The following is a 22,962-nucleotide window of genomic DNA, read 5'->3' as shown; positions in this document are numbered from 1 at the left end:
TTTTTTTTTATAAGAATACACTTTATAAGAATGTCCATGATGAAAATGGCCTAAAAATTAAGAATATGCTAAGAATATCAACATCATGCAATTTTGCTATTCAAGCAAAGAATGTCATTTTTAGAGCATTTTAAATTATAAATTGCCAATTACCCCCAAGTAATAAGAATGCTGTAAGAATATTTTAGGATGGTTTTCCCAAAAAAGTTAAGAATATCCATGATGAAATGGATTTACACCATTCTTATAAAAAAAAAGCGTGTACACAATCAGTTTAGATTTTATTTTCTTAAAAATATTGTAAAAAATGCGTTTTTCATTTTTCTTCATCATGTCTGAATTTCTTCAAATTTTGCTTTTAGGATATCCTAATATTGAATTATAATATAAATTGTTTTATAGTGAAAATATATTTTTAAAACATTAGGCGGCAATGGATCAGCTAATTGAAAATATTATGAATACAATCTTAGTCAGAAAGGTCGTAACACAGTCCACCTTGACCCGTTTCAACTCATCCTGGTATAAGATTCTAAAATATTTTGATAAATTTAGAGAATTGCAGTAATGATTTCATAATCGTTGAAAAGATAATTGCGAATGAAATTAAATTCAAGAAGATTTTGAAAATTCAAAATAACCACAAGTTTTTTGTGCTTAATTAAAGTCTCTGATTTGACCCATCATTGATTGACACGATTATCTTTCCAACGAATTAGTTCTCTTTTGAAATCTATCTAAAAATTTGAAATTCGACTGTCTGCTAATTGGAAATGGACTTTCAATTTTGATGAAGTTGTATATTATCATGTAGCTCTTGGATTTTAAGATACGCGGATTAGAGTTTTTCTAGAGGATTTTAGTTCTTTCCAATAAAATAACATCAATAGATTTTATTTCCTTTGTAGAATATTTAAATGCAGATTGAAAATGTAAAAACAGAATAGAAACACAAATAAACAATGGAAATCGAAAACTATTGTCTTTTTCTTATTGTAACTTTTTAAGCACCATGTTTTTTCAAGTACACAAGAATTTTATGATCACCTTGTTTAAACCACGCCGTTGTATTTCGATGCAGCTTGGGCTCTTCCAGAAAAAAATTGAATATGGGTGGGGTAGAGGTTAAAACATTTTTTGGAAATTTACGAATATTGTCGTCAAAAGATGATACTTCTGACTGTCGAAGATACTTCCGTCCGTTCACGGAAAAAAAATTTGCGTAGGCGCAACCATGGTTTGCGCCGACGGAAAATTTTTCAATTTTCACCTTTGAATCTGTCAAAAATCATCTAAATCTAAGCACCAAAAATGAATCCCCTCAAATTGGACTCAAATTGGATTAATCAAATTGAAATCGAAGTTTTGTAACTAGTAAGGTGGTTTGATGAATATTTTTGTTTTAGAAAAATTTCTCAGAAAAATTACCTGCTGCTCTATTAAAGCTCAATGGCTAAAAGAAGTCCCAAAAAATTCAAAAGTTGGCTAGAATAAGGGGCACAAAAATAAAAAAACCGCTTGTTTTAAATTTTGGCTCCGAAAGCAAAATTTTCATGGTGTAAGAAAAGTCAAACAGCTTAAAAGAACCCCTAAAAAGAGAAAGTTACTAAAGATACAAAAACTACAGTGAGTAGCAACAAGTTTCGATCTTTTTGGCAATCTCTCATTTTGGGGAAGGATAAGCACCCTCTTGAACCCCTGGTAGATGCACAACACTCCTCTTGCTTTTGCTTTTCGCTAATTAATAATGATGGTCGTTTCCGACTGATGAAAAAATCAAGAGCAAATCATGCAAGAGCGCAAAATAAAACGAAGCGCCGTAGGCTAAAAAAATCAACATTGTATTTTCTAAGGGGCGCTAAACGATCGTTAGATAATGGAAGGGCGCTAAATCGCTCAATTAAACATCGATTGAATTTTGACACCCCCTTGAATAGCTCTTTTGGCGCCCCTCTCAGTTCTGTCTTGGGTGTGCAGTGCACACCCTGAACCCCCAGCCAGGCCACCACTGATAATATGCAGTTTTACCGCTACAATCCTTCAAGAAATATTTAAGACAAAGGGGAGTTCCCGGTGTAATTTTGAACACCACAATTGATTTTTAGGCGCCTTAAACTACAGTTGGAAAGTAGAGTTTTAACTCTGAGTTTTAACATGAGACTTAAGACTTAGGAGCTTACGATCTCAGGATTTAAAAGCTCAAATTTGCTCGAATGAGGCTTGGAATATAGCCTAGAAGCCACCAAACCCCTCTAAAATCGAAACATTCAATGGAAGAAAGTGGAAGTGCTAAAATAGCAATTCTCGCCCGAACTTTAAATTCTGAAAAACGTTAAAATACACAAAAATCTCAATATATTTCGAGGGGGATTGTAGTTCTTTCGAAATTGGAGTATTGTCTTTTTCATTGATTAGTGAGTTAGCAGAAATAAAAACAATGATGCTTATATCCACATAATCGTGTATAATTTGACAGAATTTATTCAAACGAATTGAGAACGGATTTATTTGCCTTATTAGAAAGCTTTCGGGGTGAAGAAAGTGAATGAAAGAAGGTTATTTTCTTTATATCTATTTCGATTTTGATTGTTTTTAAATTATGTTATCTTCACTAAAAATTTATTCCAAAATTATTATTTTGTCCAGAAAATAGAAAAATCAAAAAGAAAAAAAGGTTAAAAAATAATAACATGTCATCATTATGTAAATGATGTTTTAGACGTTTTGTTATGTTCAAGGTTGCATTCTAATGGCTCCATCCAAACGAACAGTGGATCCATTCATCATTCGGTTGTCGATGATTTGTTCGGCCATCTGTGCAAATTCATCAGGATGTCCAAGACGTTGAGGGAAAGGAACGGTTTTGGCTAACGCGTTTTGTACTTTGTCAGGGAGTGATTCCAACAGAGGTGTCAAGAACAAACCTATATGGAAGAAGAGAAAGTATGGAATATTGAGAATTTATTTATCTTCAAGGACTTATCACTAAAAAAAGTTCCACCATTCTTCGCCATCGAGAGTCATGTTGATTACCTTTCGACCAATAAAATTTAAAGGAACAAAACAAACATTTTTCATCAAAAGATTTTGTTAATTGAACACACGCATTTGATTTTTAGCGAGTTGAATCATGGCGGTACCCTATTTTCAAGACGTCATCTGACGTCATAATGTCGTAAAAAATGACTTTGGCGAAATGATCTTCTAGATACTAGCATGGAATTATTATACAGGGTGTCCCTAATTAAAGTATCGAGTCGAAACACAACTATGAGTAGAAAGTTTTATATGTGTGTTCACAAAATTGTATTTTAAGCTCTCCCTCTTTTTTCTTTGTCATTACGATTAATTTACACGTTGTAACTACCTTTTGTAATAAGCCTGTGTGATGGAGAACGTTCTTATATTTTAGCGATAACACACACAAACTTTTCTACTCAATCGCATGTTCAAACTCGATACTTTAATTAGGGACACCCTGTAGACACTGGTAAACAACGGGCTGATTTTTACCAATTTCTCATGTACAAGCCTTGTCTGCAGTAATGACATTATTGTTCACCCTCCTTCCCCCATTAAATGATTTTTCGTAGCATTTTAATTGCATTTCTCATCAAAATACACTTATCCAATTCCCAAATGAGACTTTAAGTTCTCCCCCGAGATTCAAACTCATCTAGTTAATTACTAATTATACGCCGCTAAGACGTTTTAAATTTCGAGAAAGATGCAAAAACATGCTATGTATAAGAAATTGAATATTGACACCAGAAATTTTTAAACTTCAACCTCAAAAAATCCACCGTGCCACCACGTGCCACCAAAAGATTTTCATACCACAGTGGAGCTATGAGAATCACGTCTAATATATGTCAATCTTAGCTCTTCTCGGAGAAATATTGGAAAGATATTCCCAATTCAAAATTTCGTGTCATTATAAGCATTTTGTTTGATTTTACTCGTCTGATGATGTTTTTCTCACACCAGATTTCATAAATGTATTCGCTTGGTATTCTAGCATTTTATTTTCAAACTTTTAGCCAGCAAAAGTACGATCAGAAAAAGTTAAAGAACTTTTTAGAAAGAGCCGCCATGACAGTTGTTCTTTGCAGACAAAGCCTGTACAATGATTGTTTTCTGAAACAATAGAAAGACAATACTTTGCTCTCCACCGTTTCATTCGATGTTTATCCAGAGTCTCTATAATAAATCCATGATACTAGCCAACTTAAGCGAGAACTCACTCCCCTTTTTCAGGACAAGCGAGCCATACATAGGCCAAACTTTGAAGGATTATTATCATTTAAAAAACCAGTAACAATTATGAAGGTAAGTTGTGAGTTGAACAGGTTAAAAAACTCTACCAAAATATCCTGTTTTTTTTGTAGCCAAAATGTGAAGATGTTGTATAAATATCAATTGAAGGTTCGTCGACGATAGGCTACATCCACTAAATAGTGTGGTCTAAGAAAAAGGGCTAAATCATTTATATGGAATTTACCTGGTGCAATTGTGTTAACACGAATTCCATGCTTAGCTAAATCACGAGCGATAGGGATAGTCATTCCAACAATACCACCTTTTGAGGCAGAATAAGCAGCTTGTCCTCTTTGCCCTTCAAATGCAGCACAACTTGCAGTGTTGATCATAACACCACGACCCCCGTCCACATCTGGCTCATTGGTTGCCATCTCTTCAGCCAAGATACGAATGCAGTTGAATGAACCAACCAAATTGACCTTATAAAATTGAAAAGATTAGTTAGTCAAAGAAAATTTTTTGAAAAACATAAATTCCCTGGTCATTATGGTCATGGATTCTAGTCGAAAAAAGTAAACTTTTATCATCAGCTTTGGCTAAATATTTTTGATCCCCAAACATGATTATGCTATTTTCATGGAATGGGATAAATCAAATATTTTTGTAATTTGGAGATTCCTTTAAGTAGTTGATATATACAAGGGAATACAAGGGAATATACTAAACTCATTTACGATATTTAAGGGGTGACGGGAATGTTCAAACAAAAAAAATAAAAATCGAACCTTGGTGAGAATCTTTTGATATGTTTGGAACTGTTAGATAGATATTCAGTCTGAACAATTTTGAGGAAGGAGATTTTGCTTTTTTGGTCCTTTGGATTGGAACTTTCTAAGAAAGTGGATTGGTTTCTCAAAACCCTTTGAGAAATTTTGAACCCTCCCCCTAAAGGCCAAAACTATGACCCTTTCGGCTTTCACATCCCCAGTTTCTGTTATGTATGCAATCATTTTTAATCTTAATCAAGTTATAGTTCACAGCTGCAACATGCAATTCTTTTGAATTATATTTTTGGAAAGTTGTTAAAACTACGTGTAACTCAAAATCCCTGGACAGTCCCACACCTGCCCACACAACAAATGCTGTATTCAAGTCCAAAAATATTAATAACTTACATTGATAACTTTTTCGAACAAATCTAAGGGGTGAGCAGCTCCCTTTTTGTCTAAAGTTGTGACAGCAATACCAATTCCAGCGCAGTTTACCAAGGCATTGAGTTCACCAAACTTTTCTTTGGCCATATGAACACCTGCTTTGACATTTTCTGCACTGGTGACCTTTTAATAAAACGAAAGAAAATAAATTAAACATAAAAGTATCCAATCGATAATAATGCATACAAGCAAAGCCTTTAAATTCTACCGGGTGACCCACGAAAAAGTTCAGACGTTTCCCGACGTCTTGAGGCCGAACAAATGTCCCAAAGTGCTTGGAGTTTTGATATTTAGAAAGTAGATATCCTAACTTAAAATTTGAGCTATCACTTTTTAAATTTGACCGACTTGTTCTCTGCTTATGAGCTTTTAAAGTCAAAATTCACTTTACGGAAAGTGTAAAAAACACGTAAAAAAGGGGTATCAAATTATATTTGTTCGGCCTCAAGACGTCGGAAAACGTCTGAACTTTTTCGTGGGTCGCCCGGTAGATACAATGAAAAATATTCCAAGAATCTTTTATTATTTACTCATCAAGAGTATTCTCCTTGCATAATTAGTTTTTTTTTAACCTTCAAAAATTAGTTATTCCAGTGTTTGGAAAAGTCTAAACAGGGGGCATAATAATTAGCAGGCCTTGGAAATTATACCTCTAAATACCCCCAAAATAAGGTAATTGTAGACTGATTAAGTTAATCATTTTACATTTGATAATCTATCAGGTGAATCTGACAGTAATGTATTTTTTTACTTGTTGACAAATAAATGTTTAATTCTAATCTATACTTATTTATAGTATGTCTATATAATTTACTGTATCTTCCAGAGCGATATCAAATTTCACATCTTTAGTTCAATCCCGAGAAATCATATTCAGCTTCGATACACTACTAAACTTCGCAAATCTGCTTAAATCTAGCTTATGTTGATCTTAGACTTTTGCCTTTAGATATTTTAATTAAAATGAATTTAAAGCATATTTTATTTTATATTTTTTTTAAATTGTACATATAGAAATTTATTAATATAGTTGTTTTATAGTCTTTAAATTACTTAATATTTTTTCATTTATCTATTTTTTGTTCCATTAGCGAAAATAACTTGTAAAAAGTTCATGCTTCACTATTGTTCCTGATCATGATTCAAGATATCGATAACAACATCCTTCATTCTATTTTGGCATCGTTTGCTGACGACACTCGTTTGATGAAAGAAATATCCAAACTGGAGGATGTTTATCATCTACAAAATGATCTAGACACTGTCTATAAGTGGACAGAAGACAACAACATGCAGCTGAATGGTCTTAAATTTGAGCACCTTGCCTATGGGAAAAACGACGCTCTGAAGCAAAGTTCTCGCTACACAGCAACGTTGATCGAAAATAAAGACGAAGTTAAAGACCTTGGAGTCACCCTAGACACTCAGTTGACTTATGAGAAACATATCCAAGAACAAATCAAAAAATTAAAAAATATAAGTGCATGGATATACCGCACATTCAAATCAAGGGAAATTGAAACCATGTTAACTTTATGAAAAGCACTAGCCATCCCTCATTTGGACTATTGCTCTCAACTCTGGTCTCCCTGGAAGCGTGGTCTTGTCCAGCAACTGAAAGAAGTTCAGAAATCATTCTTACATGGAATTCCATCCCTCAGACATCTCAATTATTGGGAAAAACTCAAATCATTAAAACTGTATAGCCTTGAAAGACGGAGAGAGCGGTATCAAATAATTTATACCTGGAACGTCATTGAAGGCAACGTCCCGAATTTTGATTATGACGAAAGTGGCCATATAAATCAGAAATTGGGGAGACTTTGCAATCTAAAAGCTGTCAATATCAAACACAAAAATATCTGGAGGGGAAGTCTTTCCCAAGAAGGCCCTCGATTATTCAACACCCTTCCCAGACCAATAAGAGATTTGACAAACTTCCCCAAAGAAGTATTCAAAAAACACTTAGACACCTTCCTCACAACTGTTCCGGACGAACCTCTGCTTGCCCACTATTTTAACCTTAGGCAAGCTGACTCCAACAGCCTCAAGGAAATGTCGAAGCATCGGACTCAACGAGTTGGATGAGCTGTTCAAGCAAAAGCCAAAAAGAGGTACAAAGGTAGGTAATAAAGAAATAGAAAAAAGTGGAAGTACTTCGATTTGTGAAGCGCCTTTACCATCACATAGAACAAAAGAAAATAAATAGCAAAAGAACAAAGGAATTACCCATAGCCACCATTTTGCAACCATGGGGAATTGCCATCTTACAAAAATGGGAATCCTCATATCGAATAAAGCATCTTCCGAAAATTTCATTCTTCCCCATAAATGCGAAAATGAAAAATGAAGAAGCTTTCGTTTTCTGATAGTCTTTTTAATCTGCTATAAAATTCCTCATAGAAAGACACATTCTCCTACGAGGAGGCTTCAAAGAAAAAAGTTGTTAAAAAGTATGTCATTTTTATCTTAACAATTTCATAAACTATATACCTTACATCCACGGAGCGCTGACTTTTAGTTTTATGACTCTTTCTCACTTGTCGTTTGGTTTCCGTAATAAAAAAAAGTTGTTATTGTGAACTTTGAACATGCTAATAATTGAGGTACTTCCATTAACTGAATGTGTTACACTGGACTTTGTATATCAAAACGTGGGTTTATGTTTTCTTGCACAGGAAGAAAGTATGACGTCATAATTACTGCTTTCAATTAATTGCGTGTTTTGAAAAGTTTGGTGTGTATAGTCTGTCTTTTCTTTTGTGGATTTTTTAATGGCATACATTGGGCCATTCCAGAATTTGTCCCTCAATTGAGTTCAATGGGGCCCAGCGACATGGAAATTCCGAGGTGATTTGAATTTTAAAGTTATAACAGAATTTCTGACCTACCCAGCCCGTAAAGAGTAAAATTTCTGAGGCAGTCTGGCCTTTAAAAGTTTAATTTCCGAGGTTTGCAGACATAGAAATGTTGAAATTTGAAACAGAAAATGCTATATCCAAGAGCAGATTTCTATAAAGTGTTTTTAATTTTTTGTAAGTACCGTCAACTGCTCCAACTTGGGACGGTTGGTTGAAACATGGAACCGTATGATATCTGGCCTGTATTTTCATTATATAACTCGCATAACTGTTAAATCTCTTTGACAACAAATTTGTTTTGATAACTCCACCAAGTTTATCAACCACACTTTCTGTCATAACATGCCACAATCAACTTTCACTGATAGTGCGCCCTTTTTAACTTTTTGTTTTCATTAAAAATGACCGGACGCCGATTGGAGAATTAGAGAACGCCCGTGGCCTAACCGCCTATCGCCCGATGGGAATAACAACTAACGAGTGTGTAACTTGCCACGCGAGGGACGTCAAACTCTCAATTGTTTTGTCACTAATTTGTTCTTCTTCGTTGCAGACACTCGCATGTGTTTCACGCACTACAGATTTTTTTCATATTTCGATTTAAAAGCCTACTCGGTACGAAAGAGAAATAGTTTATTTTTTTAATACGTCGTTCAGTTAAGAACATTTGGCGAGTTCCTGTACGCGGCCGCAATCAAAAAAATCATAACAACACTCATTAAAAAATGGCGTTCGTGTCTTTTCTCACTTTTTTTAGCCTAGACGATGTAGCAAACAAAGTAAGTATAAGCACACTGTGCTTTTAATTGGCTGAAATTTTTTTCCGTCGGAAAAACTTTTTCAAACTTTCAGCAATGCTTGACCAAACATTTATAATGAAAATTATCCAGCGCATTTTTTCCGCGACTCTTTCCACCATTTTAGATGGCCTTAACAATAGATTCAAAAGGGCACCATAATAGACCTTTTTTTAAAGAGGCAGCCATGTTGAATAATTATGTACTCCAGCATAAAAACAATGATACAGCCATGCATAATCTTTAAAATATGCATGATACAGTGATTATGCATGGCTGTATCATTGTTTTTATGCTGGAGTACATAATTATTCAACATGGCTGCCTCTTTAAAAAAAGATCTATCTTGAAAGATAATTTGTTTTGGTCTCCGGCTTTGGGAAGTAGCAATGTTTTTGGTTGTTTTCGATGTGACATGGTAATAAACTTAAGTTTACAAGTGTCATATCATTTAGTTTTTGCTGGCTTATAGAATGACAGGATCCTGGATGGTTTCCCTAACTGCCGTTCATTACCTCAAATCAAATGACTTTGGAGGTTCGGTGAAATGGTGGCTGAATTGCCGTCCCATGTTTTGTCAGACAGTCCCAAGTTAGAGCAGTTGACGGTATTTCTTTCTGAATTATCATGTTTGATCTTTTATTGTTTTATTGTTTTAATGAGCTTCTAGAAATTATTTTGAATATCTCTTGCTGGCTTTCTAATCTTTGTATAAACTTGCATATGTTTCCCATGCAGGGCTGCAAATAAATATTTTTAGTCAATCGGACATCATGTCCGACAGAAATGAAATCCTGTCGGTCAAACTCAAAATCCTGTCGGTCATTCAGTGTATATTTTTTTTTAAAGTTACGGAGAAAGCGAGTAGGAAAAATAAAAGTTACCTTTAAACAGTTTGTTACTGTATATAACAGAGAAATTGATTCGATAAAAGCGATCTTAGAAACACCTTTGGAAGTTACGAAGAAAGCAAGTTGATAAAAGTTAACTTAGAAACACTCTTAAAAAGTTAAGAAGAAAGCGAGTTGATAAAAGTTAAATTAGAAACACTCTTGAAAGTTATGAAGAAAGTGAATAATTGATAAAAGTGATCTTAGAAACACACTTGAAAGTTACGAAGAAAGCGAGTCGATAAAAGTGATCCTAGAAACAAAGAAGGTTACGAAGAAAGCAAGTTGACAAAAGTAATTTAGAAACACCCTTAAAAGAGTTACAAAGAAAGCGGGTTGATAAAAGTGATTTTAGAAACAAAGAAAGTAACGAAGAAAGCAAGTCGATAAAAGTTAACTTAGAAACACCCTGAAAGCTACAAAGGAAGCGAGTATTAAAAGAATAGGCTAAGTAAGAGACAGGGGTGTAAGAGATTTATTTTCAACTCTCAAGTTAATAATTTTTTCGTTTTTTCATTCGGACATCATGACCGACACAAAAGATTTTCAGTCGGTCAACTAGCTTTTTCAGTCGGACATTGACCGATGACAGACGCTTATTTGCAGCCCTGCCATGATGTCATCATATTATTATCCAACTAAATCCCACCACACAGCTTTTTCGTTCCTGTATTTTGGCATATTATCCAAAATATGGCAGATGGTAAATTAAAAAGGTCTATTTCAATGAATGAATTTGTCAAGGATTATGGCGCGCGAAAGCGCCAATAAATACTATATTGTTTAAAACGAAACTATGTTGTTAAAAAGAAACTATCTTTCATTCAGCGGATACTATCTCACTTAAAAAGAAACTATCTCATTTAAAACGAAACTATCTCATTTAAAAAGAAACTATCTTTCATTCAGCGGATACTATCTCACTTAAAAAGAAACTATCTCATTTAAAACGAAACTATCTCATTTAAAACGAAACTATCTCATTTAAAAAGAAACTATCTTGTTTAAAAAGAAAATATCATTTTAAAACGAGTTCATCGGAAATTTACATCCAGAAAAGACGAGTTACAGTAAACAAGTTATAAATACTGTTTTATCAAAAAGCTGAGTAAGGAAGAGTTGTAACTCGAGTTTAGAAGAAAAAAGCCTACTTTTTTAAGAACTAGACAAAGAGGCTATTTCTTCCAAGTGTCTATTCCTCCTTTTCAACAAACAACCCTTTTTCAAAATAGGGCTGGACCATTCGTGCATTTGGGCGAGGAGGGGGCTCAAGCCCGGGGGTTCTAGGGCTGCAAGCTGACAGGAGGGGGGTGCCGCCAGACTTTCAAACTTTGGACCCTTACTGGGACTAAAAAGGAGAAATCAAAGGAAAATTTTGGGAATTTTACGACCCTTTGCGGGACAAATTTGACCAATTTTGATCAAATTTCGATCTTTCAGGGAGTAAAAAGTTGAAATTTTTGCTTTTTTCCCGACCCTTAGTGGGACTGAAATTTGATTTTCTGATTTTCCGACCCTTAGCGGGACTTTGGAAGTCCAAAAAAGGTAGCCCCCGGGGGAGGGGGGTACTTAGGCAAATGGAGGGGTACCCCCCTCCCCCGGGGGCTTGAGTACATACCCAGCATCCATTTTGCCTATGTACCACTCCCCACCTCGGGTGGACAGGTGATTCTTCAGTAACCAATTTAGGTAAAATACGGACCAGACAGTAAAACGCGACCCACGTGACTAAATGAAATGGCTCATTAAAATTTTGACTTTTTGGCTACTTCAGAGAAAGAAGAGAAAGCACTCTTCCTTACTTGGTTTTTTTATAAAACCGTATTTATAACTTGTTTACTGTAACTCGCCTTTTCTCGACGTAAGTTTCCGACGAACTGAGATAGTTTCAGTTAAATGAATACGTTAGTTTCTTTTTAAATGAGAAAGTTTCGTTTTAAATGAGATAGTTTCCTTTTAAATGAGATATAGTTTCCTTTTAAATGAGATATAGTTTCCTTTTAAATGAGATATAGTTTCCTTTTAAATGAGATATAGTTTCCTTTTAAATGAGATATAGTTTCCTTTTAAATGAGATAGTTTCCTTTTAAATGAGATAGTTTCCTTTTAAATGAGATAGTTTCCTTTTAAATGAGATATAGTTTCCTTTTAAATGAGATATAGTTTCCTTTTAAATGAGATATAGTTTTCCTTTTAATGAGATATAGTTTCCTTTTAAATGAGATATAGTTTCCTTTTAAATATATAGTTCCTTTTAATGAGATAGTTTCCTTTTAAATGAGATATAGTTTCCTTTTAAATGAGATAGTTTCCTTTAAATAGATATGTTTCCTTTTAATGAGATAGTTTCCTTTTAAATGAGATAGTTTCCTTTTAAATGAGATAGTTTCCTTTTAAATGAGTTTCCTTAAATAGTAGTTCCTTTTAATGAGATATAGTTTCCTTTTAAATGAGATATAGTTTCCTTTTAAATGAGATAGTTTCCTAGATATAGTTTCCTTTTAATGAGATATAGTTTCCTTTAAATGAGATATAGTTTCCTTTTAAATGAGATAGTTTCCTTTTAAATGAGATATAGTTTCCTTTTTAAATGAGATATAGTTTCCTTTTAAATGAGATATAGTTTCCTTTTAAATGAGATATAGTTTCCTTTTAATGAGATATAGTTTCCTTTTAAATGAGATATAGTTTCCTTTTAAATGAGAATAGTTCCTTTTAAATGAGATAGTTTCCTTTTAAATGAATAGTTTCCTTTTAAATGAGATAGTTTCCTTTTAAGAGATAGTTTCCTTTTAAATGAGATAGTTTCCTTTTAAATGAGATAGTTTCCTTTTAAATGAGATAGTTTCCTTTTAAATGAGATAGTTTCCTTTTAAATGAGATAGTTTCCTTTTAAATGAGATAGTTTCCTTTTAAATAAATGAGATAGTTTCCTTTTAAATGAGATAGTTTCCTTTTAAATGAGATATAGTTTCCTTTTAAATGAGATATAGTTTCCTTTTAAATGAGATATAGTTTCCTTTTAAATGAGATATAGTTTCCTTTTAAATGAGATATAGTTTCCTTTTAAATGAGATAGTTTCCTTTTAAATGAGATATAGTTTCCTTTTAAATGAGATATAGTTTCCTTTTAAATGAGATATAGTTTCCTTTTAAATGAGATATAGTTTCCTTTTAAATGAGATATAGTTTCCTTTTAAATGAGATATAGTTTCCTTTTAAATGAGATAGTTTCCTTTTAAATGAGATATAGTTTCCTTTTAAATGAGATAGTTTCCTTTTAAATGAGATAGTTTCCTTTTAAATGAGATAGTTTCCTTTTAAATGAGATAGTTTCCTTTTAAATGAGATAGTTTCCTTTTAAATGAGATATAGTTTCCTTTTAAATGAGATAGTTTCCTTTTAAATGAGATAGTTTCCTTTTAAATGAGATAGTTTCCTTTTAAATGAGATAGTTTCCTTTTAAATGAGATAGTTTCCTTTTAAATGAGATAGTTTCCTTTTAAATGAAATAGTTTCGTTTTAAACGAGATAGTTTCGTTTTAAATGAGATAGTTTCTCCTGAAATGAACTTAGTACGGATGTACGGATGTACGGATTAATGTACGGATAATGGGTCCTAGGACCTTTTAGTATGAAATATATAGATAGATAGATAGTTTCTTTTTAAGGGAAATAGTATCCCCTGAATGAAACATAGTTTCTTTTTAAATGAGAAAGTATCGGTTTAAATGACATAATTTCGTTTTAAACAAAGTAGTATTTATTGGCGCTTCCGCGCGCCATAAAGGATCAAACAGTCTTCCAAAAAATACTTACATTTGTTGGGTGAAATAGAACATTTGGTCCAAGATCATTGGCTACTTGTTGGCCATTACTTTGGGGAAGATCAGCAATTATAACATTTGCTCCTCGCTTTGCAAGACGTTCGACAGTAGCTCTTCCTAATCCTGAAGCTCCACCAGTCACATAAGCACAAATCTTTCGTGCAGCAGCCATCTCTTATGTTGGAGAGAGAGAGGGAGGTGTGGATGAAGTGTCAAGTGTCGTCCTTTCACGCTGATGATTTGGAAAAGGAGACTTGACGTGTTTACAGTAGAATTGGACTTTGAACCTAAACAATGACCTAAAATAAAATAAATTCCTAATGCTAACGTTCAGCGGTGAGCTGATCTAAACATGAGACTCTCCAATTCAACCGCGCGTAGTGAACAAAAGATGTAGGGTAAATTGCTAAGCTATCTGATATTCCGGTGCGGATTAACCTCCAAACAGGTCTTGACCGCTTTACGGTTTACGCATTCCACGCTTACACTCTTAGCCACCTGCGGTGAGAATAAAATTAGGCATAAAATTGTACAAACAAATAATGATCTCTCGCTTACTACTAGACTTAGACCCTTTTTTGTTGAACGTGGTCTCGTATTTTTAAGTGAAGAATAAAAAAACTGCATTTATGTACGCGTTTTATTTAGCTTAGGGAGCGTCTCCAAATATTGTTTCAATTTTTTCGTTTCAAATTGTTTCATGAAACGAATTAAAACGAAGCTCAAACGAAGCTCAAACGAAATGCATAATTAGCTCTAATTTAGAGATAATTATCTAATATTATCTCTAAGTTTTTTCTATTTCGTTTCATTTCGTTTAGAGAAATTTCTCAATTAAAATTTTGTGAAACGGATAGGACAAAGAGTTCATGTTTAATTTCACAAAAGCATATACTTTATTTTCAGCAGAAAGATTTGGTTGAAGATCAATCCAAATTAAAGTCTGCTTTCGTATTTTATGATGTAGACTTTTCTGAAATATGTTTTTCTTATTGTTCGGGGCTATCTTAACAGGGATATAATTAGTGCAACAATTTTAACAGGTCATGACGGTGTTACCGACTCAATTTGTAATTAATTACCAACTCAGGTGTAATTAACTACGGTATTCCCGTATGAATTATATTGAAGTAATTTGCAAAGTGTTTCGGGTTGTTATGTCGGAAAGTATGATCTTCTTGATCCTCCTTTCGCAGCCTTCTATCATAATTTTTATTTTTTATCAGAACCAGGTTTAAAAGAATTCTTAAATCGAGGCCAAAAGATATTAGAAAACTTGTTAAGCTTGAAAGCAAGAAACTTCAGAAACTGAATTCCTTTAAACATCGAAAAAAATATTACGCATTTTGAGGAAGTAAGAACTATCTATTGTTGCAGTAACAAAATCATACTATTGCTAAAAGTTCTAAAAAGCTTTGGATGACATGGAAATTATATGAAATTCAGAGAAAAAATTTATTTCGTTTCACCATTCGTTTCAAAATATTCTCTTTTTTTCAGTTCAATTATCTTGTTTTTTTAAGTAATTAAAGTTAATCAGACATCATTATCTGAAACGAAGTCGAAACGAAGTCGAAACGAAAGCTAAACGAAACATACACGAAGCATTCGTTTCATTTTCGTTTAAAAATGAAACAATATTTGGAGACGCTCCCTTAGGCGGTCATCGAAAAATTGTTCTGTTCGCATCACCCGCCCGCATCATATTTTCCGCTGATTTTCCGGTGCGGAGATGCGGAAAAATATCTGGGAAAAGCAATTTGTTCTTTTAAAGTATAGCTTTTTTCTCAATTGCTCTGACGGCCATTGGAAAATTGTTTTGCTTGCGTCGCCACCCACCCTTAAATTACTGGCGTGATTAAAAAAACCCGAACGGATTCGTGCTCCTTATACTACCTGGGGTTTTGTAGAGGTCTGCGATTCAGACTAATGACAACTATGATCACAATGTTTTCAAAAGATCTTGCTCCGATTCACATTAACGGCCTTCTTCTTCCAATGCAATAAGTTGTATATAAAGTTCAAATTCGAACCCTAGCATGCTCTATCAAAAAGTGGTGCAAATTACGCTCTGACAATCAAGTTTATCAGCCGTCGTACATTTTTAATAATGGAAAAATAATAAATCTTCAAAAGTAATACCTTGTTGGCAGACCCTTTAAAAAAAAAAAAAATCGAGAATGAAAAGAAATAATATTTTACTATCGAACCAATTAAATTCGAATGCGTCACCTTTACAAAAACTTAGAGCAGAAAAAGCAATTTTGCACCAGAACTATCTGCACCATTTTTTAGTTTACTGATGGACGTAAAAAATGCTCGATAATAACCGAATCGGATTCATTCAAACCATTTTCAGGGGGAGTAATAGTAATACAACAAAATATTTTTCGAAATTTGTTTTTAATTTGTCTTGTCCATAACTACGTTTACTATTTACATACAAAACCGATAAGAACAGTTGTAAAAATTCCAAAGGTTTTTCCTATAATGACAAACATAATTTAAAAAAAAATTTAAAGTTATTTAAAATGGTTTTTCTTACAGACAAATACTTTAAAAGTGAGAGGAAAAGACAATAATAATTATACACGACAATAAAATATCCATGTATATGGCTATAATAAATAGTTGTATCAAAAATTTTTCTTATAAAATTCTGTTTATAAATTTTATACTTGGATTAAAGTGCGGAATAGCCCTGTGGTTCATTAGGACTGATGTGGCTCGGTGGTCAAGTATATTCGAGATGAAAAATTATTGTGTTGAAAGGGAAGGTGGGTTCTAACTTATACAGAATTTTTTCTAAAAAAAGGTGTCACATCAAAAAACTTCACTTATACCATAAAAGAAATGCAACGTCAAAAGGTTATGGTTCAAAGTGATTTATTGATTGATCGTGGAAAAAAAATGTTTCTAAATAGGGCGGTCAGGGGGTTTAATATTCATCGTCCATCTCTCCTTCATCAGAGTTTGGCGAATCACCGCCCACTTCTTCATAATCACGCTCAAGGCCAGCCAAATCTTCACGAGCTTCATTGAATTCACCTTCTTCCATACCTTCACCGACATACCTGTCAACGACAGATGAGAAAGTTTACTTTAAATGAGTTAATGATTTTCTTTTGAAATACAGAACTGAAGTTGCTACAATCTCTTAGCCTGAAGATAGTAAAATGAATCACAAGCTATCTAAAGCTAAAAGCGAATACATTAACCAATTGCCCTTAAGCAGGCAATAAATACTTGTATCTGACTTGAATCAATGAGATAAAAGTTGCTGGAGCGCTACAAAATTACTTAAAACGTTAAAGCATGTTGCCTAAAGTAGTAAGTTTATAGTTCGAGCTGCAAGTTAGCAAAATAAAAAAATACGATGACAAAATAGCTTACCAATGAACAAAAGCTCTCTTTCGGTACATCAAATCAAATTTATGATCCAAACGTGCCCACAATGCAGCCATTGCAGTGGTGTTGCTCAACATACAGAGAGCACGTTTAACAGGTGCCATGTCGCTACCTTCTTGTGCGTGTAACGTCTGGTTGTTAATACCGACTTTAAATCCAGTTGGACACCAATCAACAAATTGAATATCTGATTTGGCTTTGACTCCTGCAATAGCCTTGTTGACATCCTGAGGGCCAACATCTCCACGGTAAAGTAAACAACATGACATGTATTTTCCTTGTTTGGGATCACATTTTACCATTTGATTTTCTTGTTTAAAAACATTTTGAGTGATCTCAGCGACGTGTAACGACGATTTTTGTGCTTTATCAGGGGCCAAGATTGGAGCAAAACTTGACAATGGGAAATGGATACGGGGATACGGCACCAAGTTAGTTTGGAATTCGTTCAAGTCAACATTCAATTCACCTAAAAGTTAAAGACAATAGGAGTTACATCTTTCTATACAGTATTAAACTATTTATGTATCAGTTTATACAAACAATTGTTTTCTTATACACAAAAACAAAATCAAATAATTAGGCAAAATATCTACAAAATCCACATCATTTCGTCAGAGATGTAAAGGCATCATAGCATGTAATGTTTCTGACTTACCTTCGAACCGTAGAGAAGCTGTGATAGATGAGACAACTTGAGAGATTAATCGATTCAGATTGGTATAGTTAGGTCGTTCAATATTCAAATTTTTTCGACAGATATCATAGATAGCTTCATTATCAACCATGAAAGCACAATCGGAATGATCGAAAGTAAAATGTGTGGTGAGAACTGAGTTGTAAGGTTCAACAACAGCTGTCGAGACTTGTGGAGCTGGGTATACGGAAAATTGGAGTTTAGATTTTTTGCCGTAGTCGACAGAGAGACGTTCCATAAGACGTGCGGTCAATCCAGATCCGGTACCACCGCCGAAAGAATGGAAGATCAAGAAACCTTGAAGACCACAACAGTTGTCCGTCTGAAACACAAAAGAAACGAAAATAAAATTTAAAGAATACGAAAGTTTGAGACTCCTTTGGATATTATACCAATCGACGCAGAATTTTACGTAGATTCCAAAATGCAATAAAAAGCGGCAGAAGCAAAAATTTCTTAATGAAAAATTATAGCCCTTTGAAATACAAGCGGTATTTTGACTCCTCCACGAGTTTACTTGTAGGCGGCAGCAAATGTGTTAAAGGATTCTTGCAGGGCAATTAAATATATAACGTCATTAAAAGAGCATTGGTTCGAGGATATCTCCTATTTGGTGTTCCAAATCAGTTCTTAAAATCTCGATGGGTGAAATTTATAAAATCAATAAATCTTTTACACAAAAGAGCAAGACATGACCACACTTACAAGTTTTCGAACTTTGTCGATAATCTCGTCAATAAGGGTTCGACCAATCGTGTAGTGACCACGTGCAAAGTTGTTTGCTGCATCTTCTTTTCCATTAATTAGTTGATCCGGATGAAAAAGCTCACGGTAAGCACCGGTTCGCACTTCGTCTAAAATAAATTTTGAGGATATAAAATTTGTTCCGTTTTTTTCGAGATTAGACGAAAATTTTGTCATTCGTTTTCCCAAGACATTAATAAGAAATATATGTTTGAATTTAAGGTGAATTTCTTATTCGCGTCTTTGTTAATTCTTTCTATTTTCGCGAAAATAAATCTCGAGATCGGTAACTCGCAAATTTAAAACAGTGTGAAATTTATCCGATTGAAGAAGCGAACAATTAGTTTCCGTAGAAAACACACAAATGAAGACCTTACCTAAAACAGTGGGTTCCAAATCAGCATAAACAGCTCGTGGAACTTGGCGACCGGTTTCTTCCATTTCGGAGTAAAAAGAAACAGCAGAGTCTCCTTGTTCCTTTTCATGGTTAGGGTTAGGAGTACCATCGGGAAGAATACCGTGCTCCAGACAGTATAGTTCCCAACATGCGTTACCGATTTGACAACCGGCTTGTCCAATATGGATTGATACGCACTCTCTCTAAGAGAAAAAGGGAGAAAACATGATGGCAAAAAGTTTGTTATAGACGGTTCATAACATCGGCAAACGCTAGGAATGTGATATTATTTCGATTTGCCTAAAACCATTCGTGGAAAGATGAATGAATGAAATTTGGAAGTAATAGGAAGTTATCATTTTCCTTTGTGTTTATCCCGGAGATTTTCTAGACTTGAACAAAAATTGCGAGCAGAAAAAAAAATTGATTAATTATTCTGGACGACCCATTTATGAATAAATTATTGCTATGACGGTTCAAGCTAGAAACGGAATGATGATATAAGGAGGTTCATATGTAAACCACATGCATAATTTAGTATATCAACGAATGAACGCCTTGCTGATAGAAAGACTAGAGAATGATTGGTTGAAAAGAAATCCAGCATAATTTATTCATGACAGTGAATTACTTGTTTCAAAGTTCACAACAAGGGGTCGCCGCTGATTTTGCAAGATCTTCTTTTTTTGGAGAATTTTTTTTAGCTCGCAATTTTTTTTGCAGAAATCATTGCCCAATTCACTTTTAACGAAAAGTTCCTTTGTTATTTTCATAAATAGTCTGAAACCGAGAGTTTAAAAGAAAATTTAGAACAGAAAAGCTGTATACTTTAAATTTCGAACAACAATTCCAATAGGACTTTCATTTCAAAGTGTTTTGTAATAAACTCGATTTCAAGAGCACTCAGGTCAAATGAAATAATCTGAGGTAGTAAACTTCGTCGGGTCAGAAAGAACCCTTTTCAAAACCACAAGGTGTAATTTCATTTGCAAGAAATAAAAACGTATTAAAACCAAGAAAAAAACATTTCTAAATGTTGTTCAATCGTACTCGTCCCAGAAAATGATAATTCCTTTTCCTCTTAAAACTAAAATAATTAGGTGACCATTTTCACCCATCCCCACCCCCAGATAGGTCGATGCGAACAAAATTTGGTATGTATAAAAACACAAAGATACACCTGTGAGAACCTGCAGGCTTAACCAACAAATAAATATAACAAATTTACTTACCATTTTGTTTTGTTATTGTATGTAGCAAGGAGAATAACAATTTCAATCTGTCGAGGAAAAATAATTCAAAAAAAATCAAACAAGGTCAAGTAATTGCAAAAAAATCTTTTTGTCACAGTAACGTCTTGAGATTTCTGATTTCCCCTGCAAAATGAGATGGTGTGCTCGAGATGAAAAAGCAACAGAGAAATCTTCTTCCCTTTTTTTTCGTATGAATCAAATTTCTTCAATCTGAATCCAGAATACCTGATTCAAACCGGTGTACTTAGAAAGACGCTATCAAAAATGCTCCAAGTACTCTGAAAAATCACACTAAATAACCAATGAAATCCATCCATAGTTCAATTTTATTGCTACTTTGAGAAAGTCATTCAATGTTTCGAGAGCCAATCAAAGTTCAAGATTACACTCAATCAAACAATTCAAAACAAATGAAAAATTGATAGGACGAAAAGAATTGGTGTTTGCAAACATGGCGAGCCAAAGTCTTCAAAAAATGACACACAGTCAAATAAAATGAATAAATAATTAAGAATGGATAATTTGATTAAAATATAAGTGATCCACAAATTGATTAATTAATAACACCAGTCGGCAAGTTGCACAAAATCGGATGCCTCTAATGAAAAATAACCGGTCTTCATCTTAAAAAGATCTCAACATATAATTTGTCAAGTAAAGAAAGACTTTTGATTAGCAAGTGTAAGAATTGATATAAATCTTAATCGAACTTTTTTATAAGAAAAATTTTCATAAGAATGACAGCGTGAAACGTAAGTACCTTAAGGGAACAAATTTTCGCTTTTTTTTTGCAGTTTTTCGGCATAAACCGCGAAAATTAGAAACCGCGAATTACAAATTTGGCCAATTTTCATCAAAAAAATTGAAAAATCCCTAGTAAAATGAAAGAAATGTGTCCAAAGTAAGGCAAAAATGCGAAAATCAATTCCCACAAAATGAAATTTTTCAGATTTTTTTTTTGACCGTGAAAATTAGTTCCCGCTATAATTAGTTCCCTCAAGGTAGAACACAAAAACACTTTTTAACCTGGAGTGGCTAAAAATCAAGTAGAGATAGGCAAGAGTATGAAAAAATGGAATTAAAGCAAGAGATACTGAAAGCTTAACATAAATTTCGATTCATAGCAGGAGCAAGGAAATACTCGATTACGCCAAGTGCAGCTAAGTCTCAAAAATCAATTATAAAGAGTATACTTTATTGTTATAAAATTGTAGTTTCAATATCCGAACCATCAAACTTCTAATATTCAAATCAAAAAAAAAAATTCTATTTAGTTTAGTATAAGTTTTTAATAGTTTAGTTTTCAGTTTATTTTTTGAAAACATATTTTGAAAACAAAACGTATATTCAGCATAATACAACAGTGATTTTCTTTTTCATGAAATTTTACATACTTTCAAACAGTCTGATCTGTGTAGATGTTGGAAACGTTTAAACATGATAAAGTTCATAAAGAACCTTTTAATTCACCTGACTTTCAAATGCCCGCCCAAAGATTTCATTTTGTCTCCCATCCCACGGATTCGTATAACTATTAAACATTACACGTTTCTTTTATAAGAACATCCAAAATTTTTGGAGCCTTCGGATGTTCTTGACTTTTTGAGCTTTAAGTCTAAAAATGTTTTTAACATGTTCTTATTTTGGCCATTTTGTGAATATCTTTGTCCATTTTCCTAGGAGATTGGGTGTTTTAGAGTCCGCAAAGCCTTGAAATGTTCTCAACTTATTCTTAACATTTTGGCCAACGAAGCCTTACGTTCTTATATAGTTTGTTCTTATAAAAAAACATGTATCAAACAAAATACTTAAGCTGCAACAGTCAGACAACTTTTCAAAAATATTGTCAAGGAGAATTGACGAAATTTATTGAGTAGAATTAACGTTTCTCCGAGTGGCTTATTTCGCGACTTTTTTCCCCCAACAAGTTTATGCCCCTTTTTGACCCTTAATTTTTTTAATGAGAATACAGAAACTTACCTTACGCCATACCTCTGTGAACAATTCCGTGCTCTGGATAATAAATCTAAATTGAAAGAAAATATAATATTTCAAAGTAACATGCGTAATATGTAATATTAATAAGATTAAGTAATTACTTATCTCCTACAAATCGAGAGAGTCATTATATCATTATATCATTATATCACGTGCTCAAATCAAATGGGAATGAGAAAATATTACTAAGAAAATTGACGTATTATGTTATAAAATTCACATTTTATTCTGTTACAAAGACACACGAAGATAAGGATAGTAAACGTTTTTTAGTAAGAACAAACCATATAAAAACACAAGGCTTCGATGGCAAAAATATTAAGAACAAACTAAGAACATTTATCTAAAACACCCAATTTCTTAGAAAATTGCATAAAAATATTCACAATATGGTGAAATTAAGAATATTTCAAGAACATTTCTCGGCTTAAAACTAAAAAAGTTAAAAACTTTCGAAGGCCTCAATTTTTTGGATGTTCAAATAAAAAAAAACGTGTCGAATTTAAAAACCTCAGATTGTCAATGTTAAAGTCATTATGAGATTAGTTAGAAAAATAATACCTTGATTAACATACTCACTGACAGGTCTTTGATTGTTTCTAATCCATCCAAATTA

General features: G+C 33.4%; 2 protein-coding genes across 3 annotated transcripts; both read right to left on the bottom strand.

Moving 5' to 3' along the window:
- Nucleotides 1–2,556: 2,556 nt before the first annotated feature.
- On the bottom strand, nt 2,557–14,150 carry LOC136818130 (3-hydroxyacyl-CoA dehydrogenase type-2-like). The gene is made up of 4 exons (XM_067074488.1): nt 13,842–14,150; nt 5,436–5,597; nt 4,502–4,739; nt 2,557–2,924 (listed from the first exon to the last, which is right to left on the bottom strand). The coding sequence occupies exons 1-4, from the start codon at nt 14,019–14,021 to the stop codon at nt 2,734–2,736; spliced, it is 771 nt and encodes a 256-aa protein (XP_066930589.1). The 5' UTR covers nt 14,022–14,150; the 3' UTR covers nt 2,557–2,733.
- Nucleotides 14,151–16,235: 2,085 nt separating this feature from the next.
- LOC136818081 (tubulin alpha-1C chain-like) lies at nt 16,236–22,385 on the bottom strand. Of its 2 annotated transcripts, none has more exons than XM_067074439.1 (7): nt 22,329–22,385; nt 20,328–20,374; nt 19,076–19,298; nt 18,660–18,808; nt 17,916–18,276; nt 17,243–17,726; nt 16,236–16,923 (listed from the first exon to the last, which is right to left on the bottom strand). In XM_067074439.1, exons 2-7 carry the CDS (start codon nt 20,328–20,330, stop codon nt 16,788–16,790), a joined length of 1,356 nt encoding a protein of 451 aa, XP_066930540.1. In that variant the 5' UTR covers nt 20,331–20,374; nt 22,329–22,385; the 3' UTR covers nt 16,236–16,787. The 2 variants fall into 2 exon arrangements, with proteins under 2 accessions (XP_066930540.1, XP_066930541.1); XM_067074440.1 differs by lacking the exon at nt 22,329–22,385 and adding an exon at nt 21,542–21,601.
- Between the last annotated feature and the right edge of the window lie 577 nt (nt 22,386–22,962).

The sequence above is a fragment of the Clytia hemisphaerica genome, unplaced genomic scaffold (assembly GCF_902728285.1).
Source record: "Clytia hemisphaerica strain Z4C2 unplaced genomic scaffold, Clytia hemisphaerica genome assembly, whole genome shotgun sequence".
Classification (NCBI taxonomy): Eukaryota; Metazoa; Cnidaria; class Hydrozoa; order Leptothecata; family Clytiidae; genus Clytia; species Clytia hemisphaerica.
The sequence above is the reverse complement of the archived record's forward strand: the minus strand, read 5'-3'. Positions and strand labels throughout refer to the sequence as shown.

Bases quoted from the DNA above. Each gene is read 5' to 3' on its own strand.
- LOC136818130 (XM_067074488.1), bottom strand. From the start codon at position 14,021: ATGGCTGCTGCACGAAAGATTTGTGCTTATGTGACTGGTGGAGCTTCA. The intron at 5,598-13,841 runs GTAAGTATTTTT...TTTTATTAAAAG, and splicing joins TTCTATTTCACCCAACAAAT to GTCACCAGTGCAGAAAATGT. The intron at 4,740-5,435 runs GTAAGTTATTAA...CAATTTTATAAG, and splicing joins TGTTCGAAAAAGTTATCAAT to GTCAATTTGGTTGGTTCATT.
- LOC136818081 (XM_067074439.1), bottom strand. The intron at 18,277-18,659 runs GTAAGTGTGGTC...TTTGTGTTTCAG, and splicing joins TCGACAAAGTTCGAAAACTT to ACGGACAACTGTTGTGGTCT. The intron at 16,924-17,242 runs GTAAGCTATTTT...TGTCGTTGACAG, and splicing joins AAGAGAGCTTTTGTTCATTG to GTATGTCGGTGAAGGTATGG.